At 39.3% G+C, this 23301-nt stretch overlaps 1 protein-coding gene across 4 annotated transcripts in view; it reads left to right on the top strand.

The window, feature by feature from the left end:
* The window catches only part of Cecr2 (CECR2 histone acetyl-lysine reader), a 114934-nt gene that overhangs the window by 70725 nt on the left and 20908 nt on the right, over positions 1-23301 (top strand). For 3 of the 4 annotated variants that reach the window (XM_085687054.2, XM_087904302.1, XM_085687052.2), the window contains exons 3-8: positions 4280-4463; positions 5835-5974; positions 7095-7199; positions 9220-9269; positions 10278-10447; positions 17876-17959. In XM_085687054.2, coding sequence (XP_085543180.1) covers positions 4280-4463; positions 5835-5974; positions 7095-7199; positions 9220-9269; positions 10278-10447; positions 17876-17959 — 733 coding nt within the window. The remainder of the gene's footprint in view (positions 1-4279; positions 4464-5834; positions 5975-7094; positions 7200-9219; positions 9270-10277; positions 10448-17875; positions 17960-23301) is intronic. The other variant, XM_087904303.1, reaches the window with a different exon arrangement.

Raw genomic sequence — 23301 nt, 5'->3', positions numbered from 1 at the left:
GAGCATGTTAAGTCTATGTACCACATGTGTGCAGGTTTTATGAAAGAATAAGAGCATTAAATCCTCTAGGACTGTGGTTACAGCCATTTGTGAGCTGCCATGAGGGTGTTAGGAATCGAAGCTGGGTCTTCTGGAAAAGCAGCCAGTGCTCTTAACTATTACGCATCTCTCTAGCCCTTATTCTTTTCTTTTTAAGAGTTGCAGATTTGTCTTAGTTGGTAGACTGCTTGCCTAGGATATGCAAATCCCTCATCCCCAGCAATACATAAATGGGATATGACAGTATAAGCCTGCAATTGTAACAATTGAGATTAAAGTGAAGACAGGAGGATCAAGATCATCCTTGGCTATATAGTAAGTTTGAGGCAAGCCCAGACTAAGCAAATTAAAATTCCATCAAAAAAGTGGGGGAGGGTTTGTTTTTACCACTGTACTCTCACTTAATTCTAAAAAAATTTATTGTGTGTATGCCTGTGAGCTCTTGTTGTCTTGAGTTCAGGTTGTCAGAGAACAACTTGAAGTAGTTGATTCTTTGTCTACTTTTGCCATATGGGTCATGGGACTCCAAATGCATGTCTTCTGGCTTGACTGCAAGCAACTTTGCCCAATGAACCATCTTGTTGGCCCAATCCACATAAAAATTTAAATTCGATATATTGGTATCTAACTCTAAAAATTAGTTAATCTGCTGTATCCTTGTTCAGAGTATTGATTCAAACCTAGGGACTCTCACACATTAGGCAACTGCTGTCATCACTGAGCTATACCTCCAACCCTATTCATTTTTCTTAGGTTCCCTTTATTTATCTGTATGGCATAAATGCTCTTTCCTTTAATCATTATTTTATTGAGTGTGTGTAAAACTAATGTGCAATGTGCAGGTGCACTCCGTGTAGGCATGTGTAGACAAGAAGTTGAGATGAAGTTGTCTTCTTCCTCAATTCTTCACTTTTAAGAATGTATATGTGTGGTATATTATTTATGTATTTATGTATGTATATGTGTTCACGTATAAGTTGAGGCCCAAGGTTGATGTCAGGAGCCTTCCTTCATAGCCCTTAACATTACATATTGAGGCAGGATCCCTCATTTGAGCCTAGAACTCAGTGATTTATGTAATCTAATTAGCCAACTCGCACAGTTAGTCCTCTCTCTGCCCCCACATGCTAGAAACGTAAGCCGTCTGCCAGACTCATTTGGTGGGTGCTGGGAATACAGTGTCTGGTTCTCTTGTATGTATAGCAAGGACTTTTTTTTGGTTTTTTTTTTGTTTTTTTTTGTTTTTTTTTTTTGTTTTTTTTTTTTGAGCTCCAGAGCTCTGTGTAACTTTGGAACATGTCCTGGAACTCACTCTAGACCAGACTGACATCAAACTCATAAGAGATCTGCTTGCTTCTTCCTCCCAAGTGCTGGGATTAAAGGTATGCACCACCACCTGGCTCACTTGAGACAAGAGTCTCTCTAAAGTTGGAATTTGCTGCCAGTGTTGCAGTCCTGGGATCTGCCTGCCTCCACACTCCTCTCTTATTGCTAAACTCACAGATAATAGCACTCTACGCAGTTTTTATGTCTGTGTTAAGGGTCCAAAACTGGTTCTTATACCTGCACAGAAAACTCTGGATCCCCTAGGCTATTCTGAGCGCTTTCTACTTTTGTTTTGTTATTTTTCCGTTTGTTCTTCTGAGCTTGAATGTATAAGTCATTAATTTGGAGTATAATATAAAACTTAACTATGAAGCCTACCATACTCTTTTAGAATGCTTTTTATCTCCCAAACTAGTCTAATTCACTAGTAGTCACTTGTTACTTCCCCCATCCTCAGTTCTCTGTCAGCAACATGTTTATCAATCACTATATATTTGGCTATTCTAGGTACTTTTTTTAAAAAAAAAAACCTTTTTTATCTTTAGTATTATTTGTTTGTATGTGTACATATGTGCTGGTGATTGAAGAGGTCAGAGGTGTTAGATTCCCTTCAAGCTGGAGATACAGGCAGTTTATTAGCTGCCTCATGTAGGTCCTCTGGAAGAGCAGTGCTCTTAACTAATGAGCTATACTTCTGACGTTGGGCTACTTCCTAATAGTGAAATCATGCGATATTTTTTAGTATTGGGCTTCTTTCACATAATTAGTAGTAGTTTTCTATATTTTATCATGAATCCTTAACCTAAAAAGAAAGAAAAAAAGAGAACAGTGTCTTTCTCTGTAGCTGAGACTGACCTGTAGCTCACTACATAGGCCAGTGTGTCACCACTCCTTTGGGGCTCAGACAACCTGTTCATAGAGGTTACATGTAAGATATTTGCACTGTGATTCGTAACAATAGCAAAATTACAGCTGTGAAGTAGCAACAAAAAGAATTTCGTGGTTTGGGATCACCACACTGGAGGAACTGTCTTAAAGGGTCGCAGCACTAGGAAGGTTGAGACCCTCTAATCTAGGTGATCATTCTCTCTCAGCCTCCTGAGTTCTGAGTGCAAGCCACTGAGACTCTGTTACTTCATTTCTTTCAGTGGACAGATAATGCCTTGATGTATTGATACACATTTTAGTTCTCTACTCATCAGTTCAAGGACAATCGCATGCGCGTGCGTGCGTGTGTTGACCTGTAGAGGGGTGTGTGTGTGTGTGTGTGTGTGTGTGTGTGTGTGTGTGTGTGTGTGTGTGTGTTGACCTGTAGTTGGACTTCTTGTCAAACTTTTTTCTGGACTGCCAGCCCCAGAGACTTCTTATTAATTATGAATGTTTGACCTTGGCTTATGCTTATCCCACTACCTCTTAGAACTTAAATTAACCCATTTCTGTTAATTAATGTTCTGCCATGTGACTTTTTACCTCTCCTCTATTCCAATTTCCCATGTGTCTTGCTGGCAAATCCACCCAGAGTTCCTCTCTTTCCCTGGAAGTCCGACCTATTTTTTCCTGCCCAGCTGTTGACCGTTCAGCTCTTTATTAAACCAATCAGAGCATACCTTAGGCAAGCAAGGTAAAACGGCTACGCATCTTTACACAGTTTGCTCACATAAAACCTTCAACAGTAACTACTTTCTTAATTTCTACATAGGCGTTTGTTTTTTGTTTTTATAAACCTACCCCCTGATACCTGGTTCATAAGTATTAACTTACAATTCCTTCAGCTTTCTAAATTGTCATTGTGTAGTTTTTAATATTTTTTTGTAAAATACCTGTGTTCAAAGCTTAGATTACCCAGTTGCAGTGGCGTACACCTGTACTCCAGATACTTAGGAAGCAGTGGCTAGAGAACCACATGAAACCAGGAACTAAGACCACGCCAGAGAACATATGACATGAATGTAAAGAATGACAGGCCGGTCAAGTGGGAGTCCCAGGTTCCTTGTGGTAGAAAGGTAGAACAAACTCCCACAAGGTATTCTGTAATCACATATGAACCATAGCATATACATAAGAAATACCTGACCACACACAGTATTTGGGTTTTTGTTTTGTTTGTTCATTTTTAGTTTTGTTTTAGGATTTTTCTTTTGTTTTGTTTTTGTAACCTGGTCTTTATATATAAGCCCAGTCTGTCTTGGAACTCACCGAGATCCATCTGCCTCCTCCTCCCAAGTGCTGGGATTAAAGGCATGTACCATCATGCCCAGCATAAACTAATTTTTTTAAAAGAAAAAAATTAGTATATAGTGTGATTGTGTATGCACATTAAAGTGATATGATATTAAGATGCTTTTCTATATTTTTGCATCTTAACCTGTAAATGCATTTGGGCAGACTGTTTGTAAGGGCTGATATATATAGCCTTAAGTCACACCCCCAATTTTAAAACATGTATTTATAGGAATGCTGTAAAATTTAATAGTATGAGCAGAGGTGAGACTGTTGCCTCTACTTTTGATTTTCCACGATTAGGCAGAGTTTTTCATCTTAGTTAAAGTAAGATAACTCATTATATGAAAATTCCATCACCACCCCCCCAGGGTTTTTCCGTGTAACAGCTCTGGCTCTCCTGGAATTTGATTTGCAGACCAGGTTGACCTCCAATTCATAAATATCTGTCTTTACCTCCCAAGTACTGGGTTTAAAGACATGCACCACCAACCACCTGACAAAAATATTCTTTTGATTCAGTTTATTTTTTTTTGTGATTTGATGAAGTGATACAGTCTAATGCATAATTTCAGTCAAAAGCGTTAATGTCCTTTTTTTAACTGCTATTTTATTTTATAAATTGTCAACTTACCACTTTCCCCATCTTCTGTTTTATATTAATTTATTTGTGTATTTGGGGCCATTTGATTAGGCCTCAGACATTCCACAGCTACCTGGAAGATATCATTAACTATCGTTGGGAGCTTGAAGAAGGAAAGCCCAACCCTCTGAGAGAAGCCAGTTTTCAAGACCTTCCTCTGCGCACTCGGGTAGAGATCCTTCATCGCCTCTGTGATTACCGGCTAGATGCAGATGATGTCTTTGATCTTCTTAAGGTATCTCTAGCAAGCTTCTTTTCTAGATCAGTAAGAAGCCAGCATTTTGAGCCTGAAATCTAACAGTATTGCGAAGCAGGAGTTTAGCTTATTCATAGTAGTCTTCATGCTCTTAATTGATAGTTACTTGTATAGACATTCATGCCCATGTGGCCAAGGAATACACACCATACAGATAACTTTTAAATTTGTTTCTTTTCATTTCCTGAACTCTAGCTCATACAGTAGAACCTACTTGTAATCTTGTCTTCACACAAAACAGGAATGAATTTGCCACTGATTTTTTTTTCTACAATTAAATTAACAGTCAAGCTCCAGAGACTTGAAGCTATTACCCCCCCCCCCCCCCCCCCCACACACACACACACAGTTTTTTGAGACAGTGTTTCTCTGTATAACAGCCCTGGTTGTCCTGGAACTGCTTTGAAGACCAGATTGGCCTGGAACTTGGAGATCTGCCTGACTCTGCCTCCTGAGCGCTGGAATTAGACTGTGCCACCAAGGATTGGGAGGGCAATTTCCAATTCTACTCAGTCACTTGATTAAATATAGCAGTTGTCAGTTGAGCTCTGTGCACAGACACATAAAAGTCATATAACTTAGTGCAGTCCCTGCTGAGCAATTAACATTAACAGTGGGAAGACCAGTACAGATCATTCCCTGTAATTCATTGGAAATTGTTTTCCTAGGTCTCAGCCGTAATTCAGAGGGTTTTGTTGTGTAGAGAGATGTCTTAGTGGTTAAAAGCTCTCACTATTCTTCCAGAGGAAGAGCTCACAATTGCCTGAATTTCCGGCTTCAGTGGAATTCAGTGCTCTCTTTGTCCTCCATGGCTACCTGCACGTATGTGGCACACACAGACACATGAGTTTTGTTTTGTTTTAATTTTTTAGCTTTTAGTATAGTGCAAAACCACATAGAACAAAGCCATCAGAACATCTGATTAGAAGTATGCATATAAGTATGGTAGGAACTCATGCCTGTTGAGGCTCTATAATACCAGCATTGGGGAAGCTGAGGCAGGAGGATTGTTGAGAGTAAAGAATGAGTTCTTTGAGTAAGAACTGTCTTGAGTGTTCTGATTGTATTTAGTATGACAGTCCTTCCTTTTACATGTGTACACATAAAATAGCAACTCTAAACCAAAGAGTTGTAGAATTCTTTTTGATTCCTTTTTTTGTGTGTGTGCATGGGAGCCATGGTTGGTTATAGGGAGCACCTAGAATTTCTTCATCTTGTTTATCAAAGAAGGTACCCTCCTATTCTGTCTGTATTTCATCTATCCTATTAGAAAATTATGTACAGCATATTAGAATTTTAAAATATGAGGTGTCTCTGAGTTTTTACAAATCATTTTTCTGTTCTGCCTAGGGTCTGGATGCGGATAGTCTCCGAGTGGAGCCTCTGGGTGAAGACAATTCAGGTGCACTCTACTGGTACTTCTATGGGACACGGATGTACAAAGAAGACCCAGTACAAGGAAGGTCCAATGGAGAACTCTCCTTGAACAGGTAATGTCTCTAACATAAGGGCTGTGATAACTGTTCTAGAATGCTATGAAAAAGGCCAGGTATGGTGGCACATGCCTTTAATCTGAGCACTTGCAAGGCAGAGACAGGCTGATCTCTGAGCTTGAGGACAGCCAGAGCTGTTCCATAGAGAACCCCTGTGACTGGAAGTTAATGTATCAAAATTATAGAGCACTTGTTTTTTCTAATGCAATACTTGGAATCTGGCATTTTGTTTTGGCTGCCAACCAAGCTCCCAAATAAAGATGCGGAGATTTTTACTAATTAATGAATTCTTGATCTTAGCTTAGGTCCCTCTAGCTCTTTTAATTTAATCTGTTTCTATTCATCTATGTTTTGTGTTGGGGTTTATACCTTTCTTTCATTATGCATGTCCTACTTTTCCTGCCTTCTCCCTGTCTGCTGAGCATAAATTCCTCCTCGTACTTACTCTTTCCTTGCCCAGAACTCCGCCTGTACCCCCCCCCCCCCCACTCACTATTGGCCATCCGTTTTTTTATTAGACCAATCGGGTACATTAGTCAGGTAAGGTAAAACAGCAACACGTCTTTTCATAGTTAAACAAATGTCTCACTATAGGTATACATAAAAAGATTCCCAATAAATACCTATATTTAGTATTTTAACAAATACTAAATTTATTTTAGTACAAATAGTAAATTTTAAATTTTATTTAAGTATTTTTTAGTACAGTTCTATAGACTGTTTAATATTACAGGCTTTGAGTACTCCTTTTTTCTATTAGGATTGATAATCGCCTTCGGAACTTCACGGTCCACCATCATTACTTCTCATTTTCATGGGGTCTAGAATGATGCTAAGCTTCGGCTTTATTGAGACTTTCTTAGTGCTATGAGCAGTGCTTGCTCTTAGCAAGGGGTTAGATGTTACGTTTTAATAGAATGTCAGTTTTTCATGATTTCACATTTTGTTATTCCTGTGTGAGAAAAATCAAGCTGTCTATTCCCTGTTTCTGCTATTTTGTATAACCCATTTTCATATCCTTGTGGCAGTGGATCCTGTAATTACTAATAAATGCTAAAATTATATTAGTTGTTAGTAATATGCTAGAACATTTCTATTTAACGATATTATTTCTTAGGGAAAATGAAAGACAAAAAAATGTCTCGAATGTTCCTGGAAAAACAGGCAAAAGAAGAGGAAGACCTCCAAAACGGAAAAAAGTACAAGAGGAAATTATATCGAGGTAAAGATAATCTCATTGGTCTGTGTTCACAGCTCTCATGCTGGAAGAACCCTTAATTTCACCTCACACTTTGTCTTTATTTGTGCATGAACAGGGCATACATCGATCATTGCTTAGAGAGACCTGAGCCAGAGTCCATAAAATTGTCAAGAAACCCTGTCTGCATGACATCTCTCAAGTAACCTGCCTCCCTGAGCCTCTTATTTTATTGGATGATAACTGCTCATTTAGTGAGGATTAAACTGAACAGGACAGCACATGGTAGTACAAGAAAATGAAGTCCTCATTTTAATGTACATTTTGAAATTTGTTATTATACCACAAGAAAGTGGGGCAGTTTAATTGCATGATTATTTTAGGCTATGGATATAGTACAGTGATAGAACCCACAAGAAGTTCCTTTTCCTAGCCCACTCCCACCAAACATTGACTAGTTAAACTTTTAGTAGAGTTGTTATATATCATTCTAGGATTAGGGCTTAGTTCTTTTACTGTAGGAATTAAGGTATCTGAACAAGTACAATGAAGAAAAGATAAAATGTAAATTTTTTTTGAATCTTTAATTTTATATTTAACTTTATTAAAGAAAAATACATCATTTGCATCTGAGAAACTTAATATATCATTGCCTTTTTTTTAATATCATTACTTTTATGTATGAGTATTGTGGAGGGAGTTGTGCAGTCATGGAGGCCAGAGCTTGATGTTGGTTTCTTCCTTGATTATGGCTGACTGTGGTAGCACTGGGATTACATGCTGGCTGTCTTAGTATTTCTGTTGCTGTGATGAGACAATGTACCCCCAAAGACAGTTGGGATCAATAGGGTTTATTCAGCTTACACTTTCTAGTCTATCATTGAACAGGAACTTAAAAAGGTCAGAAACCCGGAGACAGAGAACAAGTAGAGGTGCTGCTTACTGGCTTGCTTAGCCTGCTTTGTTCTAGAATCCAGTACCACCAGCCCAGGGATGGCACCACCCTCTTCTACTGATCACTAATTGAGAAAATACTGTACAGCTGGATCCTATGGTTGCATTTTCTTAATTGAGGCTCCCTAGCGTGTGTCAGGTTGACTTAAAACTAGCTAGCACACAAGCTTTGCTTTTTAAAAAGTAATGTAGGTACTGAGGATCAAACTTGGGCCCTTAACATTTCTAATAACATAATACCCTCTTCTCATGAGAGTTAGTATTCTACTTAATTTTGCAGTAGATAGGTTTGCAGTGGCAATGGCAATGGCATTTTCAGTGATTTTTTTTATTTTTTTAAATTTTCTTCCTCCCTAACAACAAAGAAATATTCCTAGGCTGAGGCAGGAGGATCCTCAGTTCCAAGCTAGTTTGGACTACATAGCAAGGCTTTGGTAAAGAGGTTGGTTATGGAAAGGATTATTAAGAAATCTCACGGTTAGTAAGTAGATTAGTTAAATTTAAGTAGATTACAACTGACTGTTTCTTGCTTAGTGATTTTGTGGGAAAGGTCCTGTAGTCACTTGTGATGTATATATTCAGAATCTGTTTTTGGGTTTCCTGAGAAGTCTACATGCTCTTGTATAGACAGAAAATTGTTGTGTACCTACTTTATTGTTGGAAACTTAGAACCATTGCATTGGTACACGTAGGCTCGTGCTACCCTCTGCTGGTAAGTGACAGACCTTGAGTAGAAGAAGTTCAACTTTTTAGCCCATTTTCTTGCATCTTCCTTAGATAAGGGTAAGTTAACAACATGTCCTCCTTACTAGTCTACCCTGAGTCAGAGAATTTCGACAGCATCATTTCTTCCCTGGGACTGATGCCATAACCCTGACACTCAGGTTTCAATCCTTCTATCTCCTACAGCAAGCGTACCCTACATTCTACTTTTATTTCTCATTAGAATTAGTCTAACTTTGAATTTTGACAGCTTACCCCATCCCCAGCCACCATTGTGCTAACTGGATCCATAACTGCAAGAAGTTCCAAATAATTTGGGCATGTCAGTGTCTTGTTTTAATTACCTTTTCTTTTTCCTGTGTTTCAGTGAAAAGCAGGAAGAAAGCGCGTTGGCATCTGACCTACTGACAAGAAATGGTAATAATGATCTTTCTTGCTATCTATCAAGCCAATAGAATTCCTAAATATATTACAGCGGTAACACTTTTCTAATCATTCAGTAATTAGGGTGATTCCAGCAGTCACCAATTTTTTTTGCTCCCTGTTTCATTTTTCCCTATCCTCCATCTCAGATCAGAACTAATTTCATTCTGTTACCAGGCACAGTATACTAAAGACAAAGACATATGGACGGATAAGTACCTTCCTGGAGAGTGGCCTTTTAATATCAGTGACCTGGAAAGTATTGTATGCATGATGCCTGCATACATATATACATGTCCATACATACATAATTAGATTTTTATTTTTTTCTTTTTCTATTTCTGGTTTTCCGAGACAGACTTTTCTCTATGTGTGGCCCTGGCTATCCTATAACTGTAGACCAGACTGACCTCGAACTCACAAAGATCCTCCTGCCTCTGCCTCCCGAGTGCTGGGGTTAAAGGAATGCACCATGCCTGGACTCTGATGAGATTTTATTTTTGTGATCCAAATTCTTTCAATTTGGGAATAATTTAAAGGGAAATAACCTTGTTATTTAATAACAATAATAATTATAGGGAAATAACCAATTTGCAGTGTCATAAGTGAGATAATGAATACATTTCTACAGCCTCAGTTTCCAAACCATTTTTCTAGAAAAATAATACATTTTTAAACATTTCTAGAATGTTGAATTTTTCTTTAAATCACAATATAATTTTGTTTTTACAGATATTTATCTAATTACAAAAAATAACGGTAATAGGAAAATTAAAAGTATACACAATCCTATCACTTGGGAAGCAGAGATAGGTGATCTCTGAATTTTAGGCTAGTCTATAACGAGACTCTTTAAAAAGGGGGGATAGATTACCATGCAGACATTGTGTGAAGTGCCTGTAATCCCAGTGGTTGTGGGCTGAAGCAGGAGGAGCACTTGATCTCTGGAGTTCCACACTTCCATGGGCAACATATTGAGGGCCCATTCATTTTTCTTTACAGGGTCCCGAGGGCCAGGCCAAGGTACCTGGTGGCTCCTGTGTCAAACAGAAGAAGAATGGAGACAGGTCACTGAGAGCTTCCGAGAGAGGACCTCTCTCCGAGAGCGGCAGCTCTACAAACTCCTCAGTGAGGACTTCCTGCCTGAAATCTGCAACATGATTGCCCAGAAGGTAGACCCTCCCTTCTTATCAGGTCTCACTATTCCTGGTAGAACTGAGGTTAATATTGCAGCTCATTCACCTGCTTGCTGTCCTTATCTTGAAGGTTGTTTATGTTGTTTTCCTTAGCTCTGGAAGTCCCATGCCTATCACCCACCAGTCCTTAGAATGACCTCTTACAGACTGGAATCAGCTTTCATTTCTCTATAAGTAGCACCAGGAAACGTGATCTGATTTGGATCTCCACTGCTCCCAACAAAAATGATAATTTCAAGGCATAACTTTATGACTATGTTTTTCGATCTACACACATATTCCTTATACATGGCATTTTCAAACATTTTTCTGTCCCTTTTTTCTCCCCCTGTGGATGTTGTTCAAAAACCTCACTTCAGGTAGGAGAGATGCCTCAAGGGTTAAAAGTGCATTCTGCTGACCCGTGTTAGGTGACTCAGAGCTGCCTGTATGTTACTCCAGCTCTCCGTGATCCAGCACCTCTTGAACTCTCCACGGGCACCTGCTTATACTCCCCCCCCCAAAAAAAACATATTTTGTTTTTAAGTCCTTCTTGAAGTAGTTCTGGTGGCACTTAGCCGCCTTAGTGCTCAAGAGGGTAAGCAGGGGGATTGTGAGTTTGACGCTAGCCTTAATTAGAGTTATTCATGTGAGTGAAGGATTATTTAATTGAGCAATAGCAACTTATCATTGGCTACACTGCTATTGAATATGACTCTTTCAGCAAAGAAAGAATAAAAAGACTATAAAATGCAACACTGGAATATTTGTGTGGAGAATTGCAAATGGGGTCAAAATGCATGTTAAGTAGGACTTCCTGCCAGTTTTAGCTGGCTATATTAGTTATCAAGATCCACTGCTAACCATTCTAGACAATACATTCCACCCTTCAGATTCTTTGAAATTATAACTGCTGTCCTGCAGGTTTACAGCCTGTCTGGATTAATATATTTGAAATAGCCAGGTGGTGGTTACACACACTTGTAGTTCCAGCACTTGGGAGGCAGAGGTAAGTGGATCTTCTGTGAGTTCAAAGCCAGCCTGTTCTACAGAGTGAGTTCCAGAACTATACAGAGAAACCTGTCTCAAAAAAATTTTTAAAAGTCACTGAAAATGAATTCATTTATAGTACTAGCAAGTTTATCAGTAATCTTAGAATTGTATATACTCTATATCAAAAAAAATCACAAAACTGTTAGTATGCATGTATTTTCAAATACATTTTTAATTTTTTAAGATTTTAATTTATTTTATGTATATGGTGCTATATCTGCATGTACACAGTGCTAGAAGAGGGCATCAGATCCCATTATAGATGGCTGTGAGCCACCATGTGGTTTTGCTAAGTTGAAAATCATTGCATTCTGAGCTAGTTCCCAGCATAATAAAAAATTTTCCTTTAAAGCAGAAATTATTTTATACAAAATAGTTGACAGAACTGATATAGTGACTTCTTCCTGTGATTTTATCTATATTTTATATAGTGAAGGAGAAACAGTGTACAACTACCATGTTTTTGGTTTTGGTTTTTTTGAGACAGTTTCCCAGTATCTATGGAGCCAGTCCTGGAACTTGCTCTGTAGATCAGACTGCCTCAAACTAACAGAAATCCACCTGCCTCTGTCTCCCGAGTGCTAGGTTTAAAGTTGTGTGCCACCCCCACTTAGCACAACTACCATGATTTTAAACACGACTCAGTGTATTAGAAGCACTCTCAGAGGACCTTCATTTAATAGTTCTAGCAGAAATGATTTTTTTTCAAAGCTGTAGATGTGTCTATATACAGTAGTCTTTGCTGTGCTTGGCATTTATTTCTTGAGTTATGTTCAGCATACTATGTTTTTATGAGCCTCTTTATATACATTGTGTTTCTTTAAAGAAATTTTTTTGGCTGGCCAGGCATGGTAGAACATGTCTTTGTTCAGATTATAATTGTTATAACATTTCACCCTTCCCTTTTCTCCAAACACTCCCATATACCCTCCCTGTTCTTCAAATTTATCGCCTCTTTTTTTTCTCATTTACATTCCTAAGTATAACCTGCTCAGACCATACAGTGTTAGCTTGTATGAATGTTTTCAGAGCTGTATTAGTAAGACTTATGGCTATTGCCTCTTCTTTACTAGGAGACACAGTCTCACAGCAAACTCCCTGATCCTCTGACTTAAAATCTTTCTGCCCCCTCTTCTGCAGTGTTTTCTGGGCTTTTGCCTTTTTTCCTATTGTGGTCTACAAAATGAGTCTCAGGCCAACCAAGGCCCTGCACTCAGGAGGAAGAGGCAAACAGATCTCTTGGGAGTTCGAGACCAGCCTGGTCTATAGAGCTTCAGGACAGCCAAGGCTACACAGAGAAGCAAAAACAAACCAAAAATGGCCAAAGTTACAAGTTAGTGGTAGAATACACTTTCATAACTTGCTACGTACAGCTCTGGGTTTAGTATCCAGTAGGGAGGGACAGAGAGACGGACCTCCTTGCTACCTAGCAGCGAACTGCATGATGGCTCACACCCATCTAAAATGAAATCTGGTGCCCAGAACACTGTATATATACTAAATAAATCTTTAAAAAAAAAAAAGTCCATACTGCTCTTTCTTTCAAGAGCTATATTACCAGAGAGTTACAACCTCATTTAACCTTCTGGATAGTCCAGCGCGTGCGCACATGCACACACACCAAGGTGTGTATAATTGAGACAGAATTACATGGAATTATTAGAAGAGGGTTGGAATGTGAGGTGAGCCCCAATTCTATCTATTAATAGGACGTGAGAATCTCATGCTGCTAATCACAGCTTTTCTGATTATGTCTTTATTTTTATGTGAGTAGCTGTTTCTGCCTGTGTGTATGCTTGCGTGTCATGTGTGTGTGGTGCCCATGGTGGTTAAAAGAGGGTGTTGGGTTCCCTGCTACTATAGTTACTCATAGTTGTAGCCACCGTTTGAGTGCTAGAAATTGAACCTGGGTCGCCTGGAGGAGTGAGTAGCCAGTGCTTTTAAGTGTTGAGCCATCTCCCACCCCTGTTTAGGGAATTTTGTTTGAGATAGTCTTGTTATGTAACCCTGCCTGGCCTGGAATTCACTGTGTAAGACAGTCTGGCCTCAAAGAGATTGTCCTGCCTATGCCTATTGTATGGCGGGATTAAAGTTGAATGCCCTAAGCCTGGTTTCATCATCACATGCGCACATGCATGTACAATAAGTAGTAAGATACAATGTCAAAAATTTTAATTTATTGGGCTGTTTAGATAGCTCAGTGAATAAAAACACTACACAAACCTAGCAACCATAATTCGAATCTTGGAACCCACTGTGGAAGGAGAAAAAATAATAACTCTTGAAAGTCGTCCTCTGACCTGCAGGGATGTACACAATCTCATACACTTAAAATAGTAAATCTTAAAAATAAAACTTCTTTTTTCAAGATTGGAGCTGGGAAGCACAACTAATTCTAGCACTTGCTTGGCAGACGGGGTCTCAGAAGCCTCGGCTGACCTGTTCCACACGGCAGGTGCCTCGCTGTTTACAGGAAAATGTGGAGTGGGGCTTCACTCAACAGCACCTTTGATTCTCAAGTATGTTAGAGAGGTTACATTTGCTGAAAATTAGTCAGAACTCAAGGACCTGATGAAAGTGTAGGAGATACTTATGAACAAGTCAAAGTCTCCTGATCAGGTCCCCCTAGAGTCAGTGAGCTATGGGACAATTAAAGCTGAATGCTTCAACAATAATCTGGCTATTAATTTACCACATCCCATCCTAGTCCAAAGATAACAGTGAAAAAGTATTTGTCATATATGAAAATTTAAAGATTTATCATTACTAAATTTGTACATGATACAAATTTACAACTTAAACAATGTGTAAAGAGCATGCTAAATCCTGAGTGGTATTCTTATGAAAGAACTGGCTCTTCAAATTTTATTTAACTACTGTAATCTGGTAAACCTGTAGTAGGTGCATGCCATCTCTTCATTGCAATTTCAGCTTTCTGATAGCAAAGTAAGCTACTATCTTTACACAGAAACTTTTATAGGAATTAAACAAAAGAATCCATTCATTCCCACCATTCTTTATAATAGGTTGTTGGAAGCTAAATCTTAACTTTTGGTTTTTGTAGATTTTTGGGTTTGTTTTGTTTTATTTTTTTTGAGAATGGGTCCCTTTATGTATCCTTGACTGGCCTGAAACTCAAAGGTGCGTGCTATCTTACACAGCAACATTTGTATTTCCTAACAAGTCCAGGTAGAGAGTTAGAAGATTTGATAAATCTTAGGGGATGGGATAATAAACTTTAATAGTTTGGGGAGAGGGACTGGAGAGAGGTCTCGGTGGTTAATAGCGTCTGCTGTTCCTTTTTGTTGTTGTTGTTTGATTTTTTTTTTTTTTTAAAGACAGAGTTTCTCTGTGTAACAGCAGCCCTGGCTTTCCTGTAACTCAGTCTGTAGACCAGGCTGGCCTGGAACTCACAGAGATCTACCTGTCTCCCAAGTGATGGGATTAAAGGCACGTGCCACCACTGCCCAGACTGAGTTTGCTGGGTTTTTTTTTTTTTTTTTTGTTTTTTGTTTTTTGTTCAAGACAGCATTTCTCTCTGTAACTTTGGAGCCTGCCTTGGAACTCATTCCGCAGACCAGGCTAGCCTCTAATTCAGAGATCCTCCTGCGGCTCTCTTTCCTGTATTGGAATTAAAGGTTTGCCCATCCATCGCCCGGCAGTGGTGGTGCACGCCAGTAGTATTTGCCGAAGGACACAGAGGCAGGAGAATCCCGATTTTGCTGTTCTAATAAGAGGTCCCAGATTCACTTTCCTACACTCATATCAGACAGCTCACAATCACCTATAACTCCAATTCTTCAGGATCTGATACCCGCAGGCTTCCATAGATACTTACATAACTGGTGTCCATAAAGCCATGCAGGCACACACATACACATACATTTTGAAACATAATAAATATTTTTTTAAGTGGGAAGGTGTAAAACTGCCTTGAATATATAAGTTAAGCTTTTATTTTTATTTTTTTTTAATTAAAATTAAGCCAGGATGTGATGATACCGGCCCAAATCCCATCACTAAGACTAGAGGATTGCTAGGAATTATAAGCCATCCTGGACTTCATAGCAAAATAGAAAGAATCAACTATTATTGGTATATTGTTGATAATAGTCCAAACTACTGAAGGTGATACTAGTAAGAACAGAAAAAAGAAAAGTTTGCACATGGATCAGATGTCATGTCTATTTATATAGTGTCTGACCTATTTATTTGTAATAATATGATCTTCCTATCATGTCATGGCTATATGGTGTTGTAATGATGAGTAAATTTTATAATTATTATATAAGCTCATACTACTTCATAAACAAATGCTCTTAGAATATTTGTTATTTGTTCCAATCCAAACTTAAATTAATTTGTGACACCTTCCTGAAGCATCTAATGTGGACTAAATTATTGTTACTCAACATGTGGTCGTGGCTCATGCCTTTAATCCCAGCACTTTTGAGGTAGAGGCAGGTAGATCTCTCTGAGTTCAGCCAAGCTAGCCTGGCCTATAGATTGAGTTCCGGGACTCCCAAGGCTGTTTGTTACACAGAGAAACCCTGTGTCAAAGAACAAAACCAAAAAACTTCTGCTTAATAATATTATACTGTGCTAGAATTTTACACAAACATAATCAAATTGTTAATAAAGCAAATGGTCAGTAACCTAATAGTTTAAGATTACCTTGAGGAACATAAAGAATTCATACTATCACTTAATTTTAATTTGAAGGATTAGATTTATATGCTAACCTATAGACATCTATCAAGACATGAATTTTATAGAATTGTAAATTATTTTTGTCTTGCAAAAATGTAACTACCAATATTTACTTTCTACAGTGTTGCTGGGTAATTATCCAGCTTCATGGCTAGGCCAGGGATGTATCCTGATTCCTGACATTGACTAAAATTGTCCAGTTTTTCTAATGTTCTGTTTGTCGTGTACCCCCACCTTCAGTTTTTTTTTATTTAGTTGAATTAAATATTTGATACATACTCACTTTAAAAAACAAAATAGAAATAGGTGTATACTACTGAAAGTGCTTGTTGGTGGATGGTGGCTTATAAACATTTAAGATTTAAATGTATGTACATTGTCTACACAAAAGCTGGTAGTAGATGGTTGTGGTGATACAGAAGTTTTATCTTAACACAGCCTTTTGGAGGCAGAATGTAGTTAGATTTCTTTTCATACACTTGAATCAGGAAAGCTGGTAGTAGTAATAGCTACAGGAATCAACGGTCACCCTCTGTATCAAGAATAGTTTATCCCTCTTTCATCTAAAGTGACAAAATTGGAGTGAAACTGGTTTTGACTTCTTGTGCTGTTTGCATGGTAAATTGGCAAGATTTCCTTTGGAAGCATTGCTGTTTGGGGGTTGTATCGTAGATGTAAGAAATATCTCCTACTAGAATTGTGGAAAAGAGGAAATGGCTTGGTGAGGAATGCCTATGGAGCTTCAGAGAAGTACTTGAAGAAGATAGAGGATCATGATATCTTTGGTACTTGTGATTGTGTTTCCTCTGGGAATTGCTTACTCCCAACAGAAAAGCTTCGTTTGCAGTGTGCCTGAACTGTCTGAACCTGTCCTTATTATTGGTAAGAGGTTTGCTGTCTTCTGTCCTCTCTTAATTTACTCGTTCTTCAAGAAGTTAAGACTTTGTCTTAAGCATTTTGGGGACCAAAGCCACATCTCCCCCTACCCCTCTCTCTCTCTCTCATACACACACACACACACACACACACACACACACACGAATACCTAGAACTTATGTTAAAGGTTTTTGTTGTGTTTTATTTTATTTTGTTTGTGTGTGTTACACAGTGCACCATGTGCATCTCAAGGATCAAACTTAGTCAGGCTTGATAGCAGATACCTATAGCCTCTGAGTATGCCATCTCCTGCCTGCCTTTTAAAGAACCATCTGATTTTAGGTGCTCCTGGGGCCTCTTTCAGAACCATTCACTTAGGTGAATGTGATAAAATACAGTTTTCTATTTGTCGTTTGAAGAGGTTTTTCTTTTTATTTGTTTGGGGGGGTTGTTGGTGATGATGGTTGGAAATTTTTGAGACAGTGCATAGTTTTGTACCCAGACTGGTCTGAAAGTCAGAATCCATGCTGAGGTTAGGAAATACTTGGTTGCCAGTGGCTTTTTGAATTGTTACTTGTTAAGATAATATGCTCAATACCTTACCCAGGTGAATTGTTGTTTTTCTTTATCATCCTAAAAGATAGACACCTTTGACCCCCTATTAGATAAATTAGTTACTGGCGTGCCTCAGCAGTCATTCTGCTGGTGACTATGGCAGCAGCAGCAACAGTAGCTGAGAATGCCCTAATCTATCTTTTCCTTTCTTTTCCTTACTTCTAACTGTAGGGAAAACGTCCTCAACGCACAAAGCCAGAGTTGCAGCATAGGTTTATGTCTGACCACCTGTCCATCAAATCCATCAAGCTAGAGGTGAGTGTGTCTGAGAGTAAAAAAGTGTATTTGAAAGGGTAGTTCCGTTTCATTTCACATACTTTTGTCCCTACTTATTATCCCTTGCCCTTAAAAAATCTTAATCTTAAATGTTCATTGAAGATTTTGTTATTGTTGTTTTGAGACAAGGTTTCTCTTTGGCTGTCCTAGAACTCACTCTGTAAATGGAGAGATCTCTGCCTCCCTCTGTCTCCTTAGTGCTGGGATTAAAGTCGTGTGCTACCACTGCCTCGCTTCAAAAAAGATTCTTATATGTTTAGAGCTTTTCTGGGAAAAGAAGATAGAGAAATAAAAGAATGGGTGACATTCTTTTTTCTTAAAGCATTCCTGGGTGACAGGCACATATTCAATCTAACATAGACGTGAATAAATTCTGTGATAATAGGTACAAGAAGTTCATAAGTGCAAAGATGAAAAAAATTTAATCCATGGCCATTTAGGCAGACTGGGATGTTTGGCCTTCGAATGTGGGATGGTTAGAATTGTGGTGGGCATTGATGTGGAACTGAAGCCCAGGACTTTCCTCACAACAGGAACAATATAAACAAATGTTCCAAGGCAGAAAATGGAATAGTATGGTCAAAGATCGGTGTGTATTTGAATGTGGCTGGCATGTTGTAATATATTGTGGGAAAATGTCGGCAGCTAATTTTGCAGTCTCCCGGCTCTCACACATGAGCAGTAGGAAGGAAAAATGAAGCTGTTGTTAGGTGCAGCTGGCTCAGGCAAGATCAGCTGCTTTAGAGGGAAGTGCTTGCCCAGAGTCTAGTTGGTCACTTTGTCTCCTAAAATGCAGGGCAGGACATTCTGCCACAGGAGGAAAGCCTGTGCAGTAGGTGGGAACAGAAGTTGGGGGCAACAACTACATTAAAAACTACGAAGGTTTTTCCAGGTTTGTTTGTGGTTTTGACTGTGTAGCACACATTAGATGCTTGTGGTTTGAGCTAGTGCCGAACTGTGGGCAATGACAAGTATACTTTGTATTCACTGAGCTGGCTGGTGAGTGTGCATGTGTGAGTACAGTGTAAGTAGGAGAGTGCCATGAAAGAGGGGAAGACTTAGGAAAACTTTCTCTTTACCTATCTCTGCTCCAGGAAGGTGGCAGGAGGCCTGCTGCATCTGTCCAAAAGGCTTTTATAGAATGTTGCTGGTCTTGTTTGTCTTCTCAAAGGCTAGCTGTCATATTCTCACCCCCTCTTTATCTTCTTGGCACTGTGTGCCATTGCATTTGTAGTGAGGTTAGCAGTCACACAGAGCTTTACCTCCGGTCACAGTTGCTTTGCTGTCACTGTCTTATACTGACTGGTGACTGACTCTCTGTCTTTCCTGGGCTACATAAGACCAATGCAGAAACAAAGTTGGGCAATGGTGGCATACACCTTTAATCTCAGTACTTGGGAGGCATAGGCAGGCCTCACAAAGATCTTCTTTGTGAATTCAAAGCCAATCTGGTCTACTACAGCTAGTTCTAAGACTGTTATTCAGAGAAACCCTGTCTTGAAAAAAAAAGAAGAAAATACCTCGCAGGTATATGAGGTGCGTAGGTTTAGAGAAGGGAGACAGCCACACTCCACTTCCAAGCCTTAGTGGGTGTGTAGGGAGCAGTTTATGATGGTGTGGTCTCAGGTGTGCTCCTGGTGGCAAAGATAAGTGTGAATTTGGACCCTTGCCTTGGAGTACAGAGCTTGGGCAGTGCTTCAGCTTCTAGTTAATAATCCTTTGGAGAATTTCACAGTGGCTCCTTTTTAGCATCTCATTAACTCATTAAGATGCCTTCATGATTCCAGTAGGTCTCTACTGGTAAGGCATTTAACTATCAACCACTTTAGTGTTTGCAGCTGACACTTAACTTCTCTGTTTATTCTGGAACTCAAAATACAGCCCAGAGTGGACTTGAACATCCAGTGATTTTCCTGCCTCAGCCTCCTGATGTTAATCCACTTATGTGCTACCACACCCAGCTGACCTCTTTTACAGGAGAAATATTTACAGTGTGAGACAGTCTGAACATTCGAGAGATGACTATATGGCTAAGATCAGAGTTTTTTTTTTTTTTTCAGAATCCACATTGGTGGCTCACAACCACCTATCCAACTCGAGGGAATCTGATGTCCTCTCTGGCTTCTATGGTCAGCTGCATGCATATATGCATACCTATACAAAGACACATACACATAAATAACAAAAAACCTTTTTAATCAAGCATGTTGACAAATATTTTAATTATACCAGCACATGGGAGGCAGATATTTACGAAGTTGAAGCCAGTCTGGCCTACATATAGAGTTCCACGTCAGCCATAGTGAGACTCTGTTTCAAATAAATCTTTTCGTAGGAAAGACAATATGAAATTCACACAAACACAGGTTAGCTAGTATTTTGGACTTTTTTTTTTTTTTGCTTGTTGTATCTGTTCTTTTTTTTTATTTAACTTTGATCTGTTTGTTTCCATCAGACTTAACAGTACCTGATGAAACATCTTGCCAGCCATAGCTTCTTTAATAGTTCAGACAGAAGTGAGTCCTCAGCAGTTAAGAGAACTGGCTGTTCTTCCAGAGAATTTGGATTTTTAAAGGACCTGATTTTGGCTTCCAGCACCCACATACCAGTTCCAGTTCAGGAGGAATATGATGTCCTGTCTTTCACAGGCATGAGGTGCATACACATACATGTCGGCAAACATTCACAAGTCCTAACAGGAAGAAAGAAAGAAAAAGTAAATCCTTTGCTTAGGTTGTCTTATTAGCACATGTTTTGCTTCAAAATGGAATCATTCTGAAAATAAGCCCAGAGATTTGCAGACAGACTTTTGGTGCAGAGCATGGACCCCCACCCCTGCCCCTAGACGTATTTTCCAGATCTCACATCTGTGAATTAGCTGTAGAGATTCACATGAGGAAACATCCTAGAAAAAGGTGAGGCAAAGATGGGTTTCCACCCATCATGGCAGTACTACGTGTGGAAGTGATTTCCGATAAAGTGATCTGAGAACAAAGGGAATTAAAAATAGATGTAGAATTCTGCTCGGTGTGGTTTATCTTCTTCTAATCCTGACATCAGAGGCTGAAGCAGGATGCTCATTGATGGTCAAAGGGTGCCATGGTCTACGAGGTGAGTCCCAGGTTAGCCAGGGCTACGCTGTGAGACTCTGATCAAAATTAGAAGGTGGGGGGGATTATAACTCGAAGACACAGTCAGGCAAAAGCAGGTGTGGTTCTACCTCATTTGTCAAAAAAGACTTGGAGAACTTTCAAATTTAGGTTTGAAGATGGTATCAATTCACGTTACCTCCCCACACCACCGCCATCCCATTACAGATCTCATTCCCTAACTCAGCTGGCCTAATCCCACCATTTTGGAAGTGGAGAAAGGAGATTTGGGAGTTTCTGTGTTTGTCTGTCAGATCCAATCTTTAGTGACTTACTATTTCTCTTTTTTATTAATAGAAATATTTTTTTTTTTTAGTTTTTTATTGTGTTTGGGGGTAGAGGTGTTCATGTGTTACAGTACTGGTGAGAGGTCAGAGAACAACTTACGGGAGTCCATTTTCTCTTTCTACTGTATGGGCTTTCTGGATTGAACTCAGGTTGTCAGGTTTAGTAGCAAGAACATTTATTCATTGATAGGATCTCATGCAGCTCAGACTGGTCTCAAACTGTACTTGAGGATGATGACCTTGAAGCCTTACTTCTGCGTTCTGAGTGCTGGAATTATAGATCTGCACCACCGGGACCACTTTATGTGCTGCTGGAGATTACCTTGCATATATTAAGCAAGCAACTATTCATTTTGAATGAAATAGTACCTTTGAATCAGGCTCTGTTTTCCTCCCTTTCCTAGCCATGGATAGTCAGTCACTGATGTCTTACATACAGCATTGTCTTGAAGGTCAATCATGTTGTCAGCTGGGTGATGTTACCAGGAAGGTAAAATAAGAACCAAGGAAATAGGCTGGCAATGTAGGGGTTGCTGGTAGGATTCTGGAAAGGTGCCTGGCTGTTCTAGTTTGCTTTCTATTGCTGAGATAAACATCGTGACCAAAGCAATTCGGGGAGGGGCAATGTATTATTTCTTACTTACAAGCTATAGTCCATCATAAAGAAAGTCAGGAGCTCTAGGCAGGAGCTGAAATAGAGGCCACAGAAAAGTGCTGCTTACTACTGGCTTGCTTCCCATGACCCACTTAGCTTATTTTCTTTGTTTGTTTTTGTTTTTTTAGACAGGGTTTCTCTGTGTGGCCTTGGCTGTCCTGGAACTCACTCTGTAGAACAGGCTGGATAGAATAGATCCTTGAGATTGGAAATTCTCCTGCCTCTATCTCCTGAGTGCATGTACTGCCTCTACCATCAACTTGTTTTCTTATACAACCTAGGATCACCATCCCAGGGGTGGTACTGCTCACAATGAGCTGGGTCTCTCCTACACCAATTATTAATCAAGAAAACGCTCCATAGACTTGCCTACAGACCATGTGGTGGGGACAGTCCCTTAAGTAAGTAAGCACCTCTGTTCCCAAATAACTGGCTTCTGTCACACTAGCAAAAAACTAACTCACACACTGACTGTTATTTATGTAGGAGGCAGTGACCAGAGATTCAATATTCAAAGACTTGGCTTTGCCAGCACTCAGTAGGCAAGTTGCCTACTATTATTTTTTGAAAAGATTCTAGAACACTTCATTTATTCTTTATCAGTTGAGTGTTGTGTGGGCCAGATTTCCATCTTGTGAACTCTTTTTCATGGAGAAGGAAAGTCTTGTTTTTTGATTTGGTTTGACTTTAGATTTTTGAACCCAGATCTTGTTAATGTAGTCCAAGTTGACCTTAAAGTAAGGCTAAAAGAATTTAAGTTATAAAATGACATTGGACTTGCAAAATGGTTCATGAGTAAAGGCATTTGCCACCACAAACTGATTTCAGTCCAAGATCCGTAAAGTTGAGGGAGAAAATCAACTGCTGTAAGTTTTCCTATCACATCCACACTGTGGCACAAGGGTACCCTCACACACACGATGAATAAATAGATAAGTAGATGATAGGACTCAGGCCAAGTGTGGTGACACACTATTAACCTAACACTTGGGAGGTGGTGGCAGGAGGACCTGGAGTTCTGGGCTATCATCCTAGACTGTGTGAAACTCAATTTCGAGCAAAATTAATAACATAGCCATCAAAAAGTCAACTCACTCCCTAGACAAAGCCTTGTCCAAATTCTGATTCTAGTGTGAATCCAAATCTTTTCAAGGGAGCCAGAGAGATGTTAGAGTACTTCCTGCTCTACTGTAAGATCCCAGTTCAGGGCTGGGCAGTGCTGGCTCAGGC

The sequence above is a fragment of the Myodes glareolus genome, chromosome 3, assembly GCF_982192425.1.
Source record: "Myodes glareolus chromosome 3, mMyoGla1.1, whole genome shotgun sequence".
NCBI classification, from domain to species: Eukaryota; Metazoa; Chordata; class Mammalia; order Rodentia; family Cricetidae; genus Myodes; species Myodes glareolus.
The sequence above is the reverse complement of the archived record's forward strand: the minus strand, read 5'-3'. Positions and strand labels throughout refer to the sequence as shown.